The 16,237-nt window shown below is 42.9% G+C and overlaps 1 protein-coding gene across 3 annotated transcripts in view; it reads left to right on the forward strand.

The window, feature by feature from the left end:
* Positions 1-16,237, forward strand: part of NRK (Nik related kinase) — a 91,372-nt gene that overhangs the window by 44,587 nt on the left and 30,548 nt on the right. For all 3 annotated transcript variants that reach the window (XM_032196045.1, XM_032196046.1, XM_032196047.1), the window contains exons 11-18: positions 250-322; positions 739-934; positions 1,794-1,961; positions 2,737-2,901; positions 6,306-6,458; positions 11,777-11,908; positions 12,779-12,846; positions 14,476-14,588. In XM_032196045.1, the coding sequence (XP_032051936.1) occupies positions 250-322; positions 739-934; positions 1,794-1,961; positions 2,737-2,901; positions 6,306-6,458; positions 11,777-11,908; positions 12,779-12,846; positions 14,476-14,588 (1,068 nt within the window). The remainder of the gene's footprint in view (positions 1-249; positions 323-738; positions 935-1,793; positions 1,962-2,736; positions 2,902-6,305; positions 6,459-11,776; positions 11,909-12,778; positions 12,847-14,475; positions 14,589-16,237) is intronic.

The raw sequence follows: 16,237 nt of genomic DNA on the forward strand, positions 1-16,237 counted from the left end.
AAAAGTAGAAGCGTGTAAAGGGGCTGCCCAGTGACCTGTGGTCTGAGCTAGGTTTTGAGAAATCCATACCTGGATTTCTTCTGCTGCGTCCCCTCAGCCTTCTAGAGCATGCAACCTGAGGCTTTTAAATTCCTGCTGAGCTGCATGTAGTTCAGATCGAGTGCTCAGAAGGAAAGTTTGAGATAACATCTTAAATAATGTCATCCTCCATTGGCATTTATTGTTCTCTCTCTTTTTTTTTTTTAATAGAAGAAACAGACTATGATTACAGTGGAAGTGAGGAGGAAGATGATGAGCTGAATGAAGATGAAGGAGAACCAAGGTTAATTTTATGGCATGAATATAAAATTTGATTGGCCGAGCTGTTCTTGTTGAAGACAGCTCTCCTCAGACAGATTGACTTTCTTAACTTCCTCTAAATCCCTTATCTCCTATATCCCCTCTGGTAGCTTTAACTGTTCTCTAGCTATTGAATACAAATTCTGAGTGTAAGGTGTCTGTAATAAGCTGCTGCTTTGTTCCCCAGCAATAGGGAGGAAAATCTCAAATGAAGCAGCCAATAATCAGCTTCAGGCTGCTTTGTAGCCCAGTAAATGCAGATGCGTAGCCAACATGGCAGAGATTTATTGAAACATTTTCATTTGCTAACACAGGACAACGAGCAATTCCCAGTGCACCTTGTATTCTCTCCACTTTAATGTTATGTTTAGTCATAGAGCAACTTGCCTTTTGTTTCAGCTCCATAGTTAATCTCCCAGGGGAGTCAACTCTCCGTCGTGAGTTTCTGAGGCTGCAACAGGAAAACAAAAACCGTTCTGACCCTCATCGCCAGCAGCAGCAGTTGAAGGACCAGGAGAAATACAAGAAGCAGCTGCTGACAGAGCGGCAGAAGCGCATTGAGCAGCAGAAAGAGCAGAGAAAGAGGCTGGAGGATGTAAGGCCTGGCTTGTATTGCTGTTCCACATCCCATCACAAATAAAAAACGTGCCTGTAGAGAATAGTCTTTGAAAGGCAAGAAGGCTGTGTTAAATTGTCAGCACAACCTGTCTTGTAGTCTTTAACCCTGGCGGAACTGTCACTTCTGAACACAATGATATTAAATGATTTTAAAAGGGCTCTGTCCTTTTCCTGCTAACAACCTGCCCTGAGCTTTGGGAGCAGCAGGCTCAGGGCGTTTGCTTGAGTTTGTTTGGTTGTGGAAGCCCAGGCAGATGGGCTGAGAGGTCCTGGTTTCTTTCTCGTGTGCATTGCCCAGTTCTGAGGCTGTCTTCCAGATCCAGGGTACTGGCCTTGCTTCTGTTTAAGATGTTACAAGGTAGCTGCCTTTTCAGCTGTCTGACGCACTGTGATGTTGCAGGATTGCTAAATCACCAACGTGTCTCTTCTCAGGAGCATCTGATGAGATTCAAGCATTGTGCAAACACTCCCAAACTGGCAAAGCAGTTCCAGCAAAACTGGGGGACTCTGGAAAAAACCTTTGCTTCTCAAAATGACAGGAAGACATTTGTCATTAGATTAGCTGCCAGCCACCACAGAGAGCTCACATGCCTGCTTTAAATGAGTGGCAAATCTGTCCTTGGCTGCCAAAAGGGCAAAGGTTTCACTTCAGATTTGATAGTCATTGCGGTGGCAATTTGTGGTTCTCTGCTCCTGCTGGGCTGTGTATCAGGTATCCCCTATTACTGAAAGTACACCAGGAAACAGGCGTTGTGATTAATGAATACTGGCATAAATAATTGGCAGGTACAAAAGGAAAACAAAATAACCAATGTTATTCTCTGGCTCTCTTTCAGCATCAGAGGCGAGAGCAAGAGCTCCGAAGGCAGCAGGAGTGTGAGCAGAGGTGGCCAGAGGCTAAGGATGTTCAGAGGAAAGAGGAGAGATGTAAAGAAGACAGAAGAGCTGTGGAAGATGATGAACGGTTCATAGCAGACGGGCAGAGGAAATCAGAAAAGAAGCAGGTATGAAAGGGGGGTTTACTGGCAGCAATTCCCAGCTCCCTGTTCCTGTAGCTGTTGTCTTTCTCAGTTCCCTTGAGGGTGTTGCCATCCTCGGAGTCACAGACCAGAGAGGGACTTTTTAAATGTATTTACTGCCTCTTGTTCTCACTTGCAACCTTCTTTGGAGTTAACTGGCATGTTACTGAGTCACCTTCCTTATCTACAGCAATGACACTTCCTCTCCCTTGAGCATGACACTTCTGTCCCTGCTGCTTCTCCTCGCTGAAGTTGTCTTCAGTCACTTTAATCTGATTTAAGATATCTTTACCCTGAAAGCTTGCAGCATGAGCTCAACTTAAGCTTAAATCTCTGGAGTCTCCAGTCTTTCTTCAGATTGTGCAAAGGACAATCTCTTTTTTACAAATAAAAATGAAGTGGAGGTTATTTTTAACACTGAAGTCACATTGTCGAGTCTGGTGCCTTGGCCACTATGTTTTCCTAATGTTGCAACTAGTGACCTGATTCATAATCAAGCATGGTGTGTTTGATCAAAGGCCTCTGTTTTTGGAAAAGTAAAAGGAAAAAAATGTGATTTTCTGTTGTGTTCTTCCAAAAGCTAAACATAGAGTGTTTGGGATCATTTTATGCTTTCTGTTCCTCAGGTTTGTGTCTCTGCTGTCAGCCCTGCAGCAATTGCACTCACTTGATTCTTTTTAAAAGCCACTATTTCCAGCAGTCAACTTGATTGTCCTCTAAGGCGTTGTTCTCTCTGAGGTTCACCACTCTTTGCTTTCAGAAAAAAGTAGAAGACGTGCAGCACAACAAGAGGGTGCATCGAACCTTGCCCAAAGATCAGACGCAGCTGTTGTCTCTCCAGCATGACCATAAGCAGAAAAAGAAGGAGCCTTCCAAGAGTTCAAATTCAGCAGCACATCCTCCACCAAGCAACGCAGGCAAAGAGGTACCAACTCAGCCAATGTAGCATTTTGGTGCAGTTGAAGTTTATGATGCTGTGGTGGTCCTGAAGTAGAGAACGGGATGATCTTTAAACCTAAATCGGCAGCTTGACCTGTATCTTTCTACACACTTTGCTATAAAGAAGCCTTTGATATCCATTAATGTAGAGGATAAGGAAAAGGAGGGGTTAGTCTCTGTCACTTGTAGTCAAGTTCAAAGAAAGGCGTGACTGTGGTGAACCGGGAATCATAATCCCTCTGGTCGACTAGCTGGCATTCCCTTGTCTCCCAAAGACAAATGAATTAAGGTAACATCATCTGAGGTTTTTACAGATGCCTTCACCTGATGTTAGGGTTCACAGAATTGACTCAGACACAGAACACTGTCATGCATTTCAAGCATGGGTCTCTGTGCCCCTGATGTCAGGTAGTGATGCCTTTTCTTGTTCTTTGTCTTCTGGGATTTCAGGTAGGTTGGATTTGATGGATAAGGGGTAGCCGTGTAAAGTCCTGGATTAGGAGTTTCACCCTTCACTCCATTTCACTCTTTTGTTAACTCTGGAATTATTTCTGCCATCCAACTCTTTCTGTTTACTGGTATCATAAGGATAAAAGCTACAAGTCCATTTTACCTATGTTATCTCGCTATTCCTACCATGCTCATTTTTCTTTTTGACATACCCCCAGTGTGTGAGCCCAGTTCTACAGCTGGTGCGATTGTCACGTTATTTGGCTGTGTTAGTGTCAGAAATCTCAGCAGTTTGCAGGTGCCTCCTCAGGGGCAGCTGTGTGCAAGTAGAATATTAGATGTGGTAGTTTGTGTATTCCTGACAAGGCAGGTTCCTCCCTAAATACCCAAACTAAGCACAAGGAGAGCTTGTGCATGCGTGTGTAGGAGGAATGCAGGGCACTGCTTAGTTACATGTTGCTGCAGTCTTTAAGTAAGTGTCCACTCTGATATCACCTCTATGTGCGTGCACGTGCTGCAGCTGGCTCCCTTAAGTGAAGTTTTCTATATTGATAAGCAGTTAAATGAAACTCTTCTGCTAGGATTGTTGAAATGGTGAATATCAATAACTGGACAGAGACTGCAAACAGCTAAGTGGCAATATGAAATCAAGAAAAGAACAGATACTAAGGCCCTTGTTAGAGCAGCAGTTTGCGAAAACAAGAGAATGTCTGATTGTGTTTGAAGTAAAACTTAACTGCCACAAAATGCCCTAGATCCAAAGGCTTTATTGCGTTGACTGGTTAAACAAAGCATTACTGAGATTTGAATGAACTCTTTTGGAAATCGGTATTTAGTTGGTGGCAGAGGGCTGGGTCTTATTCTGGCTGGGGAGTAAGTTGGGTGTGGACAGAGAAGTAAGCTGCTTTTGCTAAATACACATCACCAAAGTCATAGAAATGCTTTGCCTTTGCTAGGCTTTGGGTGGGTGGAGAGAATATGCAACTCTGTTTTATTACATTTAACTTTCTTTTCTACTTCACTGTAGCTAGAAGTGAAAAAAAAACCTGCAAAATATCAGCTCAAATACTATTTAGTTTGGGCACAAATTTTGTAGATGAACCCTTCGTAGCAGAATGAAAAATATTATGGAGTTCAGTGTAGGCAGTCACCATTAACTTTTAATTGAGTCGTGAAATAAAATGCTACTAGTTGCAGGTAAGTTAGGCACATGAAGAAGCAAACAGTGTGAAAACAAAAGGGAAATCATATCCACAGATTTGCCTGCCTTTTGGGTTCACAGCACGATGCTGTTGTTTGTCATCATGGCTGCTATAATGTAGTCTGGTTTTGAGGGCAAATTCTTTTACAATATCACTTACTTAATCTCAAAACTTCTTGGAAGACACTTTGCACTAGTTAGGATTTTAGTGGAACAGGATTGCATTTTTTTGGTTAGAATTTGAGACTTTATAATTATGTCAGCACTCATAACGGCTTGTGACAATTCAAAAATGCTTTAAAGTTTCGACTATTTTTAACAGAAATAATTCAATGAATTCCTTCTTGCTAATACTGATCTTCCCCAGTTCATTAGCTGAAAAGATGCCAGTTTCTGCACTGGGAGAGATCTGCACAGGAATAGATATAGCCTACTCTAGAGTAAGTTCTTTTTTTCCATAATTTGTAGGGTTCAGTGGCATTTGAAGGACAAGTTATTGATATAGGAAATCTCTTTGGAATTTTTGTTCAGTTGAGATACTTAAAACAATAAAAGTAATTAAAAAAAATACCCTATAGCCCTACAAAACCTCAAGTTTAATGTTTGGCACCACAAAGCCCTTTCTGGGGAATTCATCCTCTTTGTCTTTGAGCTCTTCCTATGGCAGGCAGGTCAGAGCAGGTTTTCCCCGATGGGTGCAGATGTGAGCTCACCCCTGTGCTGTGTCCGATCCCAGCAGCTGATGAGCTGTGAGGAAAGGACTCTGAGCTCGGGCTTGGTGCTGCACCAGTTCAGTGCCTGCACCAGGGCTGAAGTCAGTTCTGGGAGCCCAAAGTGTTGGCTGCTTAAGTTTGCATCTGTGTTGCAATGCATTGCATGCAAATGCTGTTTGAGAACAAAGGTAGTAGTTAAATTATTATCTCTAGCTTAGTGAAACCACTCTAATTTTTACATTTTCTTTCTTGCTCTAGGTAAAATTCACCTTTCATTCTTAGCAGTTGCAAGTAATGAAAATCTGGCCTCAAAAGCAGTGTTACAGTGGAGTTCACTGGGGCTAGAATTTCTTGGCATTGGCTGTTGCTGCTTCTTTTAATACCTTTTTTGCTTGCTTCCCCCCACGTCCCATCAAGATCCATGAGAATCATTTTCCATCTCCTCAGCAGGTTCCTAGGCTGTGTTCAGAGTACACTTAGCATCCTGACCTAGGCACAAGCATCCAGATAGGGTGAGGCCATTAGGAATGTGCGCCCAGAGGCAGCTGGGTGTGAGGTGGCGTTATTCTTGCTTGTGGTGTAGAACTGTTCCTAGGCTGCTAAATCAGAGGATACGATAAAGATTTAGAATTCAGAATGGAAATCAGTCACGTTGAATAAAAATGCAAAGAGCCACGGGGTCAAAACCATAAGACAGACATGTTATAATGAGCAGTGCCCTCAGGAAATAAAAGGACCTTTGTTCCTCCTAGATCGTGTTCCGCAGTCTTTTCCATAGGGCAGTTAAAATACCAAACAATAGAGCATTAAAAGTGTTTTAACATAGAGAGCCACTTGCAGGAATGTCAACGTTGTAAAAGGGGGTTATAAATGCACAACAAAACAGGTTGCGTGCTGTCAAAGGTAAGTAAATACAGAGAGATGATTCCTCCCCAGCTAAAATCCTAGCCTGTAGCAAACAGAATGGCCTAGAATAAAGCCGACTGCAGCTCTGGCGCGTCATGCCTTTTCTCTTCTCCTTTGCAGGCTGAGGACCGAAGAAAGAGAAGTGACAGCACCCAGCCCTCCCTCCAGTGGCCCGTGGTGCTGGGGCACGACATCGCGCCGCAGGCAAGGGTGGGCTCCGGCAGCAGCTCCAGCCCCTGCACCCCTGCCCTGCAGAGAGCTGTTGTAGTGCAGGTATGGTATTGCTGCCTAAACAGGGAGGAGAAAGCACAGGTAGTGCCTAAGCACATCGGAGACATGTTACCCTTTGCTCCTGGCATAAATGACTGAGGCCTGCAGCAATCTGCCTCAGATTTTTAGTGCCACTGTGTGCTGCTAAGTTACAAGTGGAATTAGACTTGGGCGATGCAGCTCAGGTTTAGATAACAGTTATTTTTATACACTTGATGTCTGACTGTGTTGATTCTATGATGTTACTGTTAGATGTTTCACAAAAAGCCTGAAAGGCTGTTCTGTTACAGTCCCTGGATGATGTATTATTTATATGGTGCCATAAATATATGTGGCACTTCACAAAACAAGTCTAAAGCCAAGATCTTTATCCCTGAAGACCATCTACATGAACAAGATTGTTAGGGATCTTATGAAATAATCTAAACATGTATATAGAGATGGAACGAGGACTAGTTGCCACTGCAGAGTCAGATTTTGCCTGCAGATAGAGCCTGGAAGGTTTGTGAATTCCCATTTCTAGTCTTCAGGTGCTGCATCAGAACTTACTGAAGAAGCTGTTGGTTTCAACTACAGATGTAAGATCCATGTATCTTAGGCAGTATACCAAAGTATGTACAGAATTCAGTGTTAGAGGTTAGAAGTCATACCTGAACAGGTCACTCTATGTATACAGTGAGAACACTGATAAAGTTCTGCATCAGAATCCTTTTCACAGTGTTTTAACTCCTGCTATTTCTACCAGCTCTGGGAGAGCTCTCACTGCTGCGTATGGCATCTGGTGGCCTCACTTCCCAGCAAGTTGGATCCCGGAGCCAAAGCAGGGAGATAAGACTGAGGAGAGGTGCCTGGGTTATTACTTTCAACTCAGCGGCTTTGGGAGCATCTCATGCTGCTTTGCTGCTGAGCCCTAACAGCAGGGCGGGCCCTCTGACTTCTCAGAGGCTACTTGCAATTGCAAGTCGTTACTATGAGGTGCTATCCCAAGCTTTTATGCTCATTGCTAGCCACTGAAATCTTGCTTGTCTTGAGCTTCTTGTGAATTTACGTCCTGCATGAAAGATACAGATGTGCCTGAAAAGTCATGCCCTTGTTAGCATCTCTGCATACTGATCGTGTTGAGCTCAGTGTGTCCCAACTCAGCCCTTCTTGCAGCACCATGGATGTTTTGCCTTCTCACACTGTATTTCTTGAAGTGTGAGGAAAAACTCTCATCCTTCCTCCTTCCCCAGAGCCTAGGTGCTCACAGGGCAGGCTGCATGGCCCAGTGCTGCCCTATCCTGCTTCCACGTACGCCTGAGAGTGAGTCTGTGCGAGGCAGGTAATAGCTGGCCGATAGCCTCTTTAAGCCCAAGCCTGCTGTGCTTTTCTTGTTCAGGTTGCTGCTGTCTGGTGGTGATGGAAAAATCAACACAGACATCTGCTGGGAAAAAAAGGCCCCGATAGCTTTTCCCTGGGAAAATATTGGTGTATCTTCTCACATCCTTTTTTTTCCACGGCCCATTTGTCATTTTAAGTCATGAGTTTTGTGACTGGGCTAAATTGATGGCTTGGCTTGTAGCATTGACTCACTGGAGAGCTGGTGCAGGGTCTGCAAGAAGGATGTTTGTATCTTAGCCTTGAGCAGTGGCTGGCAGCTTCCTTGAGCTGAATATTTTGGCCCTGTAGTAGGAGTGGGAAGGCCCATAGTGTATTGCAGGGCATCTGGGATTCTGCAGGAGCACAGTGGGTTTACCCAGGAGAGTCCTGCCATGCAGAAGTGCTGCTCCATGGATGAAAGGGGCTACATCCTTGCCTGGCTGTGATCCAGACCTAGGACAAGTCACTTCATCCTTTTGCACTTTGTTGGTGCTTCTCTGCTTGGTAGTGCTTCTCTACTGCTTTGGGGAGTGGCAAGGAATAAAGCAATATTATCACCCTCTTTCACATTCCTTCCTAGAAACTACTCTATAACATTTCAATGCTATGTAAAGGGATGGTGTTACTTAAGGCTAACAGCAGCACATGATATATAGTGGTTAGTGTGATTTCACTCCCTGCTGGCAGCTGCCCTGTTACCCCTGCACAAGTCAGTGCTCTGGCAGGTGGAGACCGTGTGGGCAGGGAGAAGTCGATCTGTGGTCTCCTCTGCTGTGTTAGCATGGAAACCCGATGATCTTCAAGGGGTAATTTATAAATCTTCTTAAGGGTTGTTTCCTTTTGCTCGTTGGTAGCAGCTGTTGATGCTAATAGCCGTGTGTTTGGCAGCGTTGCATATATTAACTTTATAAAGCGATAAGGCTATATGAGCGATGGGCCAGTTAGTCACCTGGAGACTAAAAGACTCACAGCAATGTACTCGGAGAGTTCAGTACGTCGGAGCCTTGTTGATTTAAAATAAAAGTGAATGGTGGAGTTAAAATGCAAGGTGAATCCATCACAGATGTCTGTGCTGAAGAACTTCCAGACAGCTTTGTCAGAGAGGGATCATCTGTCATCACTGCTCAGCTCAGACTAAAAAGACTTCTTATTTTAAATGATCCTATTCTGTGTGGCACCTCTTTATTGCCCGACTCTCTGTCAAAATGATTTCCCTGGAAATCTTAATGCAGCTCCCAACGTGCAGGGAGCAGGATTTCTCAGTGTCTTGTACCCTGTCTGTCTGGTGAGGGAAATGTGAGATATTCCCAGATCAGAGTGTGTCATTTCCACCTGCTTTGTACCTGCTTTGCCTTTGGTGAGCTGCAGCATGGCAGCAGGTCCGGCTCTCTGGCTGCAGTGTTGTGGGGTGAGCTGTTCTGGGCTACCTGCAGGATCCTTTTTTTTTTTTTTTTTTTTTTCTTTTAAATTGATTCTGTGGTTCTCCTGTAGGATTTGCTATCTAGATCTGCTCTTCTGTGTGGAGTAATGTGGCCAAACACTACGATTTGGGGGTTATCTGAAATGTTTTTGGTTTGCTGTAGAATCGCAAGGTTTTGTAGGTCCTGCAGAAATCATCCCAGAAACAGGCATCACTTCCTGGCTTTACAAGAAACCGGAGTACTGGTCTGTCCCTGCCCAAAGAATGTACGTGGGTACCATCTGCAGAGGGTGTGTGCGGAGCTGAGAGTTCCTCAGTCACATCATGATTCAGCAAAGCTCACCCCTGCTTTTAAGCACAAGTAGTTTTCTGGTACTCTGCAGGACTCAAAAGCTGAAATTTAGGAAGAAAGTTAAGTATCTTGTTGAAAAACTGGCAAGGACGAAAATCTTCCTATATTCTGATAATAATACACTTGCTGTAAAGCCTGTTCCTATCCCCCAGATGAGTCACTTCAGGGGAACACTTCGCTGTTAAAAATAATTCTGGTTAACTGAAAACTATTATTAGTGACAATCATGTTGGACAAAAAAAGTCATTTTGACAAAATGAAAGGACACGGATTAGGAGATGTTCTAACTGCTGATAAAGCTATTTTCTTTACAGAGAGCGAACACAACATGTTCTCCCCAAAAGGCAGGGAAAGCACCTGAATATTTAACCAGGTGAACTCTTCGAGACTGGTTTTCTGCAGCTGACTTCCCCTAGCTGGACTTGGAGGTGGTGGTGGGACAATTGAATGTGTGTTTTTCATCTTTAGATAGTTTTAGAATTACTACTTAGAGATATTTAAATGATCTTCAGAGCTATGGAGGTTCATATTTGTATTATGTTATTGAAAACCTGTGTGTAGTTCTGTTACCGTGTGTTACTTTTTAATATAGGTTACTTCACTTAAAAATGAATTACATAGTAGGTAAATAATACTGCTGTGCATTCATAATGTCTCTAGCTCAAGGGAACTGGTGAAAATTTTAATATGCTTAGCTGATAAATCAATAAAATATTTGTCTGAGTCATTCTGTGGGGAAACTGAACTGCAGCTGCCTCTGAGCTGAGCTGTAGTAATTTGATCGGGACACAAACATTAAAACTTTGACTCAGAGAAAAATTACCGGCCTCTTTCTTAGTACTGGAAGTGGTCGGGGTGCTGTTTTGCAGTCTGCTTGAGATAAGAGGTGCTTCCCACTGGTAATGTACAAAAGCTCAGTCCAGACTGGGGAAGGACAGCAGCTGGCAGGCATCTCGTAGTGTTCCTGCTGGCTGCCGGTGTCCCCGAGGAGCCCTGGTCTTGCTTTGCATGAGAAGAGAAAGCACAAAGTGATATAGCTTCAGGCACTTCTCTACTAGTTTTCTATTTCTGTAACATTAAATTGGTTCTGGCATAGGAATCCCTCAAGATGGGCCCGGCTCACACAGCATTTCCATGTATTCTGTCTCAATCTCGTGTCCAAGAGGATTTCTCATTTCAGGAAGGATCAGTACATTCGGTTGACATTTTTATCTCTGTTCCTCTCTTCCCCTTTGGAAGACTCAAGTGTGATAGATTATTAATGCACAGAATTTAAAGGACCTTTCCTTTTTATTTATTTTTTTAATACAGAGAGAATTAGAGGAACAAATCTAGAGTATTTTAGATTAAATTGTACACTGCTAACATGTTATTCCATTGGAATGAGCATTCTATTCCCCCTCTCCTCTCACCCCAATTAGGGCATTTGCTATCCTAATGCCCCAATGTGATGCCCTCAAAGATAGCTGATAGCTATCTAATGAGATTTGCACCGGCTCTCCAGTGAGTGTCAATGCTACACGCCAAGCTAGACACAGGTGATCTCAATGGGAGCACCTGGCTGTGACTGTGCATGAGCTATAGTGTGGGCATAGTTTCTAATTGCTTACAGCAGGTTCAAATTTTATTTTTTTTAAAGCACCTGTAAATTTCTATTGTAAAGGAGGTCCAGGGCAGTCTGTTGGAGAGTTAGCAGCATTTCCAGGTGGCAGTTTGTCTGCAGTGGCTGTAGGTTGATGGTGGGCTTGCAAAGACTAGCTTGGAAGGGAACGTCTTAGGTGGGGGAGTGGGATTCACCCATTTATTGTTCTTAGTTCTGAAATGGGTCATTGGTCAGGTTTGTATGAAATATATTTAGCAGTAATTTGTGTCACTCAATTCAGCAGTTCCCTGTGCATTGCCAGTGACCTACTAGCTTCTCCACAGGCATAAGGGTGGGAGACGTACGTATAGCATAGATGTTTTTACTATTTCTTTATATTGTGCGCTTCAGCTTGAAATATTTGTGCTTAAGATGGTGGAAATCAATAATTTCACAGTGAACAAGGTAAGTCTGTGTCGAAACACAATACTTGTTACACATTTGCTAAAAATTCGATCTCTCAAACAGAACAGTTGATATCTGTTGGCACTGGGACACGTTGTAGAGGCAGAGAAGTACAATTCACTCTGTATTTCATTTGTTTCAAGTGTGACAATTTCCGGGCAAGTAAAGATGCGTACCACAGCAGCTCGCTGTCAGATATGGTGACAATACCAGTCAGCCCTGGACAAGATGATGTGTTCTGGAGTGAGATTCAAAACGAAGAACAACCCCCAAAGGTATGTGAAATGCTGGGTGTTTGGCACTGTCTGAGCCCGGTTTCCTGCTCTGTGTAGCATCCACCCCCTTTGGCTTTATGAAGCTGAGTGAAAATACCATCAGTTACCCACTTACTAGGTTTCACTAATCTAGAAAGAAGACTACATGTATAAAGATACAATTCTGTACTGATTAAGCAGGTCAATGCTCTCAGTGTGTGCATATAGTATCTGTGGGGTCAATGAATGCAGATACACGTTTTTTGTTAGACCAAATATTTGTAGCTTCCCTTCCTGTGCACAATCTGGTTTGTTGCAGAAAAGCTCATTAGTTCATATAATTCAGGTGATGGTGTACCAATTTCTTTTTAACAGAACTCCTAAGAAAAAGGGCAGAACTCCTGTGTGGGGATGTGTGTATGTATGGGCATGCATGTGTGTGAATTCGTTTTATTACTTTGCCGGTGGGATGTGTGTGTCTGTCCTTTTTTTTTTTTTCTCCCCACCTTCCTCCCCTCCCCTTGTATATGCACACTTTGGTAGCAACATAAGGCAATCCACCACCTAGGTAAAGCTGCATTAATGACTGCAGACGTGTTTCTCTGTCTGCTTTAAATATTGACCAAGAATAATGCTGACTCCAGGGAAAGGTGCAAACCACTCACAGACTGCACCCTGATAGATTGCAGAGGCTCAGAGCAAAATGGAAGTACCTGCTGCTGACTCACAGCTTCCAGTGTTGATGTCATGAAAGACAGCTCCACAGGTCCCACTGAAGCATTGTTCTTTTATGTTGGTTAGTCTCCTTTCTGTATTGTTACAGGGCGAGCATTAGGTTTATTAACTGAGTCTATCAGTAGCAAATCAAAAATATTTGATTAAATCCTTAAGGTTCCAGAAAGGACAACCTCTAAATTTTACGGCAGGGATCAACCTGGCCATCAGAGATGCCATTCAAGGTAAGTTCCTAAGTGTTTTATGCTTATACTAATGCTGATTTATTGCCAATGGGAAAACTGAATCCAGTTTATTTAAAAACAAAGCCATAACCTCAGTAACACTAAAACTGTTTTAGTAATACTAAACCTGTTCATACCTCATTTAATGGCAGTTACAGTTATTTTGTGTTTTGTGTCAGCTCATCCAATAAATAACAAACCAAATCTCTTGATCTTAAACCTGAAGGAAGCATCTGAGCTAGCTTCCTTTTAATGACTAATGTACATGATTTAAATACGAACAAACCTATTGTAGATTGCTTACTTTTCATGCAAGGTAGTTCTGTGTTCTAATGGAAAGCAATATTTTTAATATATAAAGGCTGTTCCACCTGTAATAATTCCTGCAACGAGTTGTTTCATTTGTTTCAGTCTGCTTGGCTTGCCTGAGCAGTTCCCATGCAAGTTCTTCCTTGGTTTCCCAATTATGTAGTGCAGTAATTTAACAGCTGCTTGTGATTTAGTACTGTTTTACCATCTGTCCCTTCAGGTCAGAGCAAGTGACTGCTGAAGGTGCAGGTTGCTGGAGATCCCAGCCTGTTGACACCTGAGGATGGCAGGGGCAGGTGGTGCTAGTGGCTTGGTCAGGGTGCTCATGGAGATGCTTTGTTGTGGCACTTCAGGGCCTGCACCATTGTTTCAAAGAAGAATTCTTTGCGTGGATACTTCAGTGACTTTGGCCTTGGCCTCAACTCCCTGTCTAGGCACTTTAATTATAGTTTGTGAGTGAAGCTTGTGGCTGCAACTTTGTTCTGCCTGAAAGTAGCTTGAACAGACAAATGTGCTGTATTTGGCAGTATTCCAGCAGTCTGCCCTTAAGGTGAGTGTACTTGGCATCCCAGAAGAAAAGACCAAGGGTGCAGAGAGCTCAGTGGTGAAGGGTAGCCCCCACAGGACATCTCATCAAGGAATAACATAATGAAGGAACTGGGTTTGCAGAGATTTAAAAGGGAAGTAGTTTCAGCTGACCTAACAGAATAATGTGCAGCACTTTGGAACGGTTGCTTGTGTTATACCAAAGTCAGAAACATCACCTGAAACAACTTTCAAGTGAAGTCAAACCCTAACTGCTCTCTACATAAGAATTAAAGGAGGCAAACCAGAAAAGAAACATGAAGGCAAACCACAGTGTTAAAAGTTAGGGGCTTCTTAGCCTGGGATTACTGAGTGAGACTCAGTTTTACTTGGCAGCTTGTTTTACTGTCTTGTATGTTCCTTTCTCCACTGATAAGTGGGTGATGATGTATCTTGTAGGAGAGCAGGTTTCATTATTTGTAAAAGCCTTGAGATTTTGGAACCAGGAGTGACACTGGTCTGAAGAGGCCAAGGGAGAATTGAGTAGGGTATTTTGTGGTGACTTGGGACTCTGCATTGTCCTGGAATGAATTCCCAGAGGAAACTGTCCCCTCCCTTTTCTCTTGCCATTGGGTGGCCCTGCCTGGAACACCACAAAATGCAAAGTTTTTGCTTATTAAGAGTATTATATCATACGCTGACAGCAGGGAGCTTGGTTCAGTGGCCTAGGAGGTGGATTCCAGTCTGCGTTCCTAAACACAAATCGCCTGATGTGCTTTTTGTCTTTCTGTTTAGTAACAGTCATCAGTTGTCCCCCGGGGGCCATGCTCTGAAGCTAAACAGCAGCAGCACTCCTGGCAGCAAGCAATGGGAGATGGGATCTCATCAGAGCGGCCGACCAACCTCAGGTGATTCCCAAGTCAAGGATTCATCAGTCACAATGTGCAGAGTTCCTATCATGTGAAATGGATTTCTGTAGGGTGTCAAGTGTTGCATTGTAAATGTTTCTGTGTTTTGTTTTGTTTTGTTTTGTTTTTAATGTCTTCTGGTGATAGGCTTTTGACATCCTTCTTTGTTTTATGGTTCCATGTTCCTAAAATATAAATACTTCCCTTTTTGAGTCAAAAAAAAAAAAAAATGACTGTGAATGTACTTCCACACAGAAAATTTTAATTACGTCAATTAAGAAGTGAAAAAATCAGTTCTGTTGCACTTACTGACACCACTGAAACTCAGCAGAGCCAACATTACATACACAGATCTAGTTCAATGCTGATGTTCACCCATTGGCATTTTCTGCATAACCATATGCTGCTTTTTTGCATTGCCCACTAATAAGATGATACAGATGAGCAGCTGCTGTACATTAATATTTCTGCACTCTAATATTGTGCTGGCTGAAAGAAGCATAAGGAAGTACGTAAGATTCTCCATGCAGCAGCTTGTGAAACATTCTTCCTCTACTCCTACTTGCAGAAAGATAGTGGAACTGAGAAAAAGGGAAAGGAAGTTAAACGTGGAGATGGCCTCATCCAGTGAAAGCACAGTGCAAGTTTTAAGGGATCTTGATGTCTCTGGTAGCAATAGAAGAACACAGTGGGCTTGCTAATGGTTATGCAGATTTCTTTGCTCTACAAACTCTGTTTCCTGAGACATGAACTGAGACTCGGGCAGAAGGGGACACGGAGCAGAAGAGGAGGGGTTTGTTCCTGTATTTGCTGTTCCTTAGTGCCTTTCCTGTGGGTCAAATCTGGGGCAGTTTCTTGTATAGCTCTTTGCAAAGCACTTGTGTTTTACAGTGCTTTACATCCAGGTTGATGCAGATGGGTGACATGGGGAATCACGCCCAAGACAAGACAGGGTGGATGCTAAAAATGTTCGGAAACCACAGCAGCGAGCTGCTGAGGTCATTTATTTTTAAACTGAGGCTCGCATTGTTAATTTGAAAACCCTTGATAAATGAAGAACAAATTGCTTATTTATTACATTTACACAACCAAGCCAATTTTGCTTTCACTAACCATGCAAAGTAGGAAGCTTTACTTCAAGAGAAAACCAGAGCACAGTTTAAACTGCTTGGGGTCTGTTTCTTTTTGCTCTTATGTCATTTTATGTTTGAATAATAGCATAATGATGAGCAGCGTACAACAGCCCAGTTCAACTTTGCAATGTCTGCATGATGTGTAACTCCTGTGCTATTTTGGCATGGGGAAATGAAAACCTCACCAGCCATGGAAAGAATAGAAAACCTCCCTCGTGGTTTAAACTGTCTCCTTGCGTTCTTAAGTGTCATTAAATTACAGCTAGTTCTGGCATATGGTGTTCCAGAGTTTGTTGCTTTCCCAAACCCACAGGGATAGTGAATTGGGCAGGAAAGGGCTATAAATACTTTAAAACTAATACTGCTGCTGAGTTGCTTAGGTACTCATTGACCAATAAGGAATTTTGAGTTTTAAAAGCTTTGCAAAATGCATGAGTACCTGAAGCCATTGTGATAAAACTAGCTAAATTACCAAATACAAATTCTAATTTGTCTGAGCTTGAACTCTCCCCCTGT

Source organism: Aythya fuligula, chromosome 13 (genome assembly GCF_009819795.1).
Source record: "Aythya fuligula isolate bAytFul2 chromosome 13, bAytFul2.pri, whole genome shotgun sequence".
Taxonomy (NCBI): Eukaryota; Metazoa; Chordata; class Aves; order Anseriformes; family Anatidae; genus Aythya; species Aythya fuligula.